We start from the raw sequence: 8,505 nt of genomic DNA on the forward strand, positions 1-8,505 counted from the left end.
TCTTCTATATTCTAGTAATATTATGGTATATGCTGGTAATCCTGGATTGTTCTGCTATATGCTCGTATATTCTAGTATATTCTGCTAGATTGTAGTATATTCCGGTTTATTCTGGTATATTCTAGTATATTCTGGTATATTCTCGTATATTCTTGTATATTCTAGTAATATTATGGTATATTCTGGTATATTCTGCTATATTCTAGTATATTCAGGTATATTCTCGTATATTCTTCTATATTCTAGTAATATTATGGTATATTCTGGTATATTCTGCTATATTATATTATAATCAGGTATATTCAGGTATATTCTCATGTATTCTTCTATATTCTAGTAATATTATGGTATATTCTGGTATATTCTGGATTGTTCTGCTATATTCTCGTATATTCTAGTATATTCTGCTAGATTGTAGTATATTCCGGTTTATTCTGGTATATTCTAGTATATTCTGGTATATTCTCGTATATTCTTCTATATTCTAGTAATATTATGGCATATTCTGGTATATTCTGGATTATTCTGGAATATTCTAGTATATTCTAGCATATTCTGGTATATTCTCGTATATTCTTCTATATTCGAGTAATATTATGGTATGTTCTGGTATATTCAAGTATATTCTGGTATATTCTGCTATATTCTAGTATATTGTGGTATATTCTCGTATATTCTTCTATATTCGAGTAATATTTTGGTATATTCTGGTATATTCTGGTATATTCTCGTTTATTATGGTATATTCTTCTATATTCTAGTATATTCAGGTATATTCAGGTATATTCTCATATATTCTTCTATTTTCTAGTAATATTATGGTATATTCTGGAATATTCTAGTATATTCTAGTATATTCAGGTATATTCTCGTATATTCGTCTATATTCTAGTAATATTATAGTATATCCTGGTATATTCTGGAATATTCTGCTATATTCTCGTATATTCTAGTATATTCTGCTATATTCTAGTATATTGTGGTATATTCTCGTATATTCTTCTATATTCGAGTAATATTTTGGTATATTCTGGTATATTCTCGTTTATTCTGGTATATTCTGCTATATTCTAGTATATTCAGGTATATTCAGGTATATTCTCATATATTCTTCTATTTTCTAGTAATATTATTGTATATTCTGGAATATTCTAGTAATATTATTGTATATTCTGGAATATTCTAGTATATTCTAGTATATTCAGGTATATTCTCGTATATTCTTATATATTCTCGTATATTCTTCTATATTCGAGTAATATTATGGTATATTCTGTTATATTCTGGTATATTCTGCTATATTCTAGTATATTCAGGTATATTCTCGTATATTCTTCTATATTCTAGTACTATTATGGTATATTCTGTTATATTCTGGAATATTCTGCTATATTCTCGTATATTCTTCTATATTCTAGTAATATTATGGTATATTCTGGTATATTCTGGTGTATTCTGCTATATTCTAGTATATTCAGGTATATTCTCGTATATTCTTCTATATTCTAGTAATATTATGGTATATGCTGGTATATCCTGGATTGTTCTGCTATATGCTCGTATATTCTAGTATATTCTGCCAGATTTTAGTATATTCCGGTTTATTCTGGTATATTCTAGTATATTCTGGTATATTCTCGTATATTCTTGTATATTCTAGTAATATTATGGTATATTCTGGTATATTCTGCTATATTATAGTATATTCAGGTATATTCTCGTATATTATTCTATATTCTAGTAATATTATGGTATATTCTGGTATATTCTGCTATATTATATTATATTCAGGTATATTCAGGTATATTCTCATATATTCTTCTATATTCTAGTAATATTATGGTATATTCTGGTATATTCTGGATTGTTCTGCTATATTCTCGTATATTCTAGTATATTCTGCTAGATTGTAGTATATTCCGGTTTATTCTGGTATATTCTAGTATGTTCTGGTATATTCTCGTATATTCTTCTATATTCTAGTAATAGTATGGCATATTCTGGTATATTCTGGATTATTCTGGAATATTGTAGTATATTCTAGCATATTCTGGTATATTCTCGTATATTCTTCTATATTCGAGTAATATTATGGTATGTTCTGGTATATTCAAGTATATTCTGGTATATTCTGCTATATTCTAGTATATTCAGGTATATTTTTGTATATTCTTCTATATTCGAGTAATATTATGGTATGTTCTGGTATATTCAAGTATATTCTGGTATATTCTGTTATATTCTAGTATATTCAGGTATATTCAGGTATATTCTTATATATTTTTCTATATTCTAGGAATATTATGGTCTATTCTGGAATATTCTGGTATATTCCGCTTTATTCTAGTATATTCAGGTATATTGTTTTTTCGTGTATAAAAAATGTCTTTATTTTCAAAACTTAACACTTAACAATATGTTGCCTGCTGAATTAACGTTGGGCAACTAATTTACAGAGCCAGTGATCTGGAGCGGTACAATATTTGAGTATTTTTAAATGGGTTTCGAGACAATTCTCCGAATGATGAGATTGTTCTCTCCGAATGGTGAGATTGTTGTCTCCGAATGATGAGACAGTTCTGACTGTTCGCGAATTGAGACTGTTCTCAGAGTGTTTAGCAGTTCTCTCCGAGTAGTGAGATGGTTCTGATTTTCTGTCCCGGGGTCCGTTCGCTGGTCACCTCGGTGGTGTCAAGAAAAGTTCCTAATTTGGGGGTAAAGTCTTTCCTATTCGCTGGTTGACTTGAGGGAGAAGAATCTTCCGGGATAGCCCTCACCGGTGGAGGAGGAAGTCTCCACCCACAAGTCAAACCAGGAAAATTGCTGTAACGAATAACAGGACCCCGGAACAGCCCGAGTAAATAGCCTAAGTGGCTCGCGAACGAATTTATGACCCCTTAGCTTGGGTCCGGTGACGAAGGCTAAGGACACGCGTACATGTGGCTCAAGAGGGGTTGCGCTCTTAGCCTGGTCGACGCTCGTGCGGGCTATAAGGCCCGCTTTGTCCGAATCCGGGACCTCCGGTACATTGCGGGTGGTACGCGGAGCGAGGGTTTCCCGGATTGACTTTATGGCCACTTTCCAATGCCATCAGCCAAAAAACCCTCGAGTGGCGCATGGCCACTCGAGCATTAGCATTCTTCTAATTTTCGAAGGACGGCTTGAAATCGGAGAAGGGCTTCATTTATGGCTTTCAGCTTTCTTACTTGTAGCTGTTGCCTCGCGACGATTTACTATATGCGGAAAAACTCGGTGGGAACGAACATGCTCCCCCCGTTGAACTGTACGCATAGTTCAATGAAACGAATCGGATTATCTAATGCCCTATGATGGCAGCGCGAATGAGATAAGAATATAAGTAATATATTAAATAAGACGAATAAAATATGAAAAAACGCAATCGAACGTAATTATAGGATTAAGCGCTAAACGAGTAAACGATTAATATAATACGAGTAAATGCAAAAGAAAAATAAATGATAAAACGCATAAAATCCTACCGCTAATATAACTACATAAAATGAAGATTTACGTAATTATATACGAACGAATGATAACGCAAAGAATAAAGGAAGAAACGAGTAAAATTAACGCAATTGTTCATGAAATTATTCAATTGGTATCGGAAGCAATCGGAAGGGGGGCAAGCTGCTTCACATTTCGTTTATATACACCATTACTGGTTTTAACTGTGACAGCACGTATGATGTTGTCGGCGCCGGGATGGATCTCCAAGATTCTTCCAAGATTCCACTGGAGTGGAGGCAGGTGATCGTCCTTCAGGATGACAACCGTGCCTTCCTGGATGTCGTGGGATCCCTTCATCCACTTGGTCCGGGTTTGTAGTTGGTGGATGTATTCCTTGGACCACCTGGCCCAGAAGTCCTGCTTAACCTTTTGTATGTGCTGCCAATTTGACAGCCGATTGCTCGGACTTGCGGTGAAGTCAGCTTCAGGCACACTCGTTATCGCAGTACCAATAAGGAAATGGGCAGGAGTCAATGCTGCGGGGTCGTTTGGATCGGAAGAAAGAGGAGTCAATGGTCGGGAATTTAGGATTCCCTCGATTTCGGTTACGAACGTGGCAAATTGCTCATACGTGAAAAGCTGATCACCGACAACACGCCTTAAATGATGTTTGAACGACCTTACAGCTGCTTCCCAGAGTCCGCCGAAGTGAGGAGACAAGGCAGGCATAAAATGCCATGAAATCTTTTTGTCAGAGACAAATCGATTGACCCTCTCATCCTCTCGTAGAACTCTGTGAAGTTCGTTCAATTCGTTGTTGGCACCTACGAAATTAGTGCCATTGTCCGAATAAATGTTACTACAAATGCCCCTCCTCGCGATGAATCTTTTCAAGGCTGCTAAAAAGGCGTCCGTAGTTAGATCGCCCACCACTTCTAAATGGACTGCCTTGGTGGAAAAACAGATAAATACGGCAACGTAAACCTTAACGTGCGTCCGATTTCGATGACGACGTTCTTTGATATAAAACGGTCCGCAAAAGTCTGTTCCAACGTTTGAAAATGGTCTGGATTCGGTAATGCGCGTGGTGGGTAAATTACCCATTAGGTAATTTGTCGTTGGTGGGCTGAATCGAAAGCATTTGATACAATTCCGGATGATTTTTCGGGTAGTGTTCTTACCATCGATTGGCCAGTATTTTTGTCGAACGTTGTATAGGGTAGAAGTCAATCCAGAATGACAATTTCGAATGTGAATATCGCGGATTATCAAATCGGTTATGTGATGGCTCTTTGGCAAAAGTATTGGATGTTTTGTGTTGTATTCTAGATCAGAATATTGCAGTCGACCACCTACGCGAAGTATCCCTTGTTCATCGATGAACGGGTTTAGAGATAATAGTTTGCTCTTAGGATTCAAACCGGCCTTTGATTTAAGAGCTGCGATCTCCTCGGAAAACGCGTTTGTCTGAGTTGACTTAATTATGATTTCGTTGGCGCGTTCTAATTCTTGAATGGAAATGGATCCAGTTTTGCGATTTGTCGGACGAAATCGTAAACAATATGAAATAATTCGGCGTAGACGGTCTATGCATGAATACCGTAATAACAAATCGAATGGTTGCGCACTGGTGACTGTAAAGCATTGTATATTACGCATTTCAGGCGTTTCTGGAGGAGGCTCAAAGCAAGATGCTGGCCATAGCGATTCGTCAGTAGCGAGCCAATCTGGTCCGTTGCACCAGATTTTGCTATTTATCAAAATCCTGGGAGTTGTGCCGCGTGATAACAAATCCGCAGGATTGTCTGAAGACCGAATATGTCGCCATGCGAGTATGTTTGTTTTAGTCTGAATTTCCACAACCCGGTTGGCCACAAAGGTTTTTAATATGTTAGGCGGTTTATGCAACCAATGTAGAACTATGGTAGAGTCTGTCCACAAAATCGTCTCGTGAATTTTGTGGTTCAGACACCTCGTGATTGAATCGTATAGTGACGAAAGGAGGACAGCCCCGCAAAGCTCCAGACGAGCTAAACTGATGGTTTTTAAGGGTGCAACGCGTGATTTTGCACAAAGAAGTCGTACCCTTATATTCCCCGATACGTCAAGGGACCGAATATATATGCAAGCCCCGTACGCCCGCTCGCTTGCATCGCAGAAGCCATGCAGCTCTAATCGTTTGACTGAGGGTTGAGAGACATGTCGCTCAAACTTTAAACCTTCCAAGAGGCTGAGCTCTTCTTGATAATTTGACCATTCAGTCTGGAGGCTCATGGGCAACGATTCGTCCCAATCGACCTTCAATTGCCATAACCGTTGCATTAATATCTTTGCAACGACTGTGACTGGACCGAGTAAACCTAACGGGTCAAAAATCTTCGCGATCGTTGAAAGAATCGTCCGTTTCGTATATGTATGTCGTGGCGTAACGTGAACTTGATAATTTATTGAATCGTCCTTCGGATCCCATGCAATACCTAACGTTTTTACTGTGGTGTCGCCGAAGAATTTTGGATGAATGTCTTCTTCGGAAAGTCCGGATAAGAGGTTTGGGTCGTTTGATACCCACTGCCGAATGTTTAAACCTCCTCGTTTTAATACTAGAATAATGTCGTTACGTAGTCGTAGCGTCTCGTCATAGTTATCTGTGCCGGTTAAAAGATCGTCTACGTATATGTCCTTGGAAATAACCTCGCAAGCCCTTGGGAAATGTATGAATTCCTCAGATGCCAATTGTTGTAAACATCTGATGGCTAAATATGGTGCAGAGGTTAAACCGAATGTTATTGTGTTGAGTTCGAATGTAGTAATTTCGTTTTTGTTATTACTCCAGATAATCCTTTGAAATTGACGATCTTCAGGACGTACGAGAAATTGGCGATACATTTTTTCTATGTCACCTGATATAACATAGGTGTGCATCCGAAAGCGATTCAATAAAGTAAAAATGTCGTCCTGTATGGTCGGTCCTGTATGTAGCGAGTCATTTAAAGAAATCCCGGTTGTGGATTTAGCCGAACCATCGAATACAACTCGACATTTTGTGGTCGAGCTGGTGGGTTTGATGACGGCGTGATGAGGCAAATAATACCCGTGTGTGTCTTGGTCATTTTTTACCTGTGTCATGTGACCTAAATCAATATATTCGTCCATGATTCGATTATACTCGGTCCTGAGTTGCGAGTCGCGAGTAAGTTTACGTTCCAAAGACAAAAAGCGATTTAGAGCGTGCGTACGGGATTCGCCGATTAGCTGCTTCTTCTCATTGAACGGAAGCGCTACTATATATCGTCCAGATTTCAATCGTCTGACTGTCCGTTTGAAATGGGACTCGCATTCATTTTCTGAAGGTGAAAAATACGAGTTATGCGGTCCCTCTTCAACCTCCCAAAATTTTTTCATATCAAATTCCACATTTGTTAATAAGGTTTTGTGTGTTTCGCGAATTGATGAAACCGGTGCACTCCCCCCGATGATCCATCCGAATTGTGTCTTTTGCAGTATCAGATCGGACTGTTGTTTAGAACCAATCTCGATCTGACCTATGCTAAGACACGCCAAAGTTGTTCCGGTACCGATTAACATGTCTACATGTGACGGCCGATGAAAATGAGGATCAGCAAGTTGTATATTTGATGGGATGTGCAATTGCGATTTGTTAATTTGACGATCGGGTAACTGACTGGAAATATGTGGAATAATGAAAAAATTGAGAGTGCGATTGAATCCGTTAATGCGCGATTTGACCTTTATTCGTAGCGTTTTGTTCGTTACCGTTTTTAGCTCATTCAACACCTCGATGTTCACACTTCGTTCCTGACTGATTATATTTAATTTTTTGGCAAAAGCCTCTGTAATGAAATTCGCATTTGAACACGTGTCGAGTAACGTACGACACTCGAGAGGCCGATTGTTACAGTCGAAAGCGTGTACAATTGCGGTGGTCATGAGATCATGCGTAGAACCGTCTGTCAATAAGGAAGTGTATGGGAGCTTGTGTGAAACATCGAGATGCTGAGAAAGTCAAGAACTGCACCCGGGTTTCGGGCTGTCGGCACGTTCTTCTCTTTTTTGAAACTGTGGTCTCGAATCTTTGTGCAATCTGGTGTTGTGTGGTAAATTGCAAACTCTACATTTACTAGCATTGCACTGTTCAGCCGTGTGTCCTGGAGCTAAACAATTGAGGCAATGCTTCGCGTTTTTTACTGCTTCTATCCGTTTGTCGACATTCATTTTATCGAAGTGTTTACACTGAAATGTCTTATGATTTCCCTTTTCACAGATTGCACAAGTCGATAGCCGTGTTGTGATTGTCGCGAAGGTCTGTCGTCGATTAAACTTAGGGGACGATGGCGGAGAATATCGGGTTCGAGTTCCCTGATTTTGATGTACCCGATTAGCTGTCTGAAGCCTTGTTACGGGTCTGCTGGGAACATTTCCTTTCGGAGACTGAGGCACCGGTTCGTCCTCTCTCGATTGATGCGATGCGATATGTAGATATTTAAAAACGTCTAGTAATTTTGGCATTTCTGTGTCTGAAAGAGTATGTTCCCAGTTTTTGCGCGTGTCCCTTCCCATACGGGTTACTAAAATACTGATGAGGAGGTCATTCGCGATATCCTCCCAAGTCCGTCCTAACGCTTGAAGGGATCTGATGTGCAGTTGCATATAGTTTACCAAATCTCGGATTGCTTCCGACGAATCGTTTGACATGCTTGGGGTATCCCTCAATAAAGCCGCGTGTCGCAAAACTAATGCGCGTTTGTTATCATAAATCTCCACTAAATGATTCCACGCGATTTCGTAATTCTCGTCGCAAATAGTGAAAGCGCTGATCGCGGTTTCAGCCTTGTCTGTTAATGAGAGTTTTAAGTAATTTAATTTTTGAATGTTACTCAGTCCGGACTGAGAATGGATCATCGTCAAGAAAGCATCCTTGAAGGTGATCCATTTCTCCATTCGGCCATTGAATTTTGGTAAATCTATTTTTGGTAATTTTACATTCATCTGTGCGGCCTTCGGATATGTTTGACTTTC

At 38.7% G+C, this 8,505-nt stretch overlaps 1 protein-coding gene across 1 annotated transcript; it reads right to left on the bottom strand.

The window, feature by feature from the left end:
* Nucleotides 1–3,680: 3,680 nt before the first annotated feature.
* Nucleotides 3,681–7,416, bottom strand: LOC143364898 (uncharacterized; the record flags this gene model as incomplete). Its single annotated transcript, XM_076804980.1, has 3 exons — nt 7,362–7,416; nt 6,933–7,319; nt 3,681–6,812 (listed from the first exon to the last, which is right to left on the bottom strand). Coding segments are annotated over exons 1-3 (3,574 nt in total), but the record flags the coding sequence as incomplete, so codon positions are not given.
* Between the last annotated feature and the right edge of the window lie 1,089 nt (nt 7,417–8,505).

This window comes from Halictus rubicundus, unplaced genomic scaffold (genome assembly GCF_050948215.1).
Source record: "Halictus rubicundus isolate RS-2024b unplaced genomic scaffold, iyHalRubi1_principal scaffold1133, whole genome shotgun sequence".
NCBI classification, from domain to species: domain Eukaryota; kingdom Metazoa; phylum Arthropoda; class Insecta; order Hymenoptera; family Halictidae; genus Halictus; species Halictus rubicundus.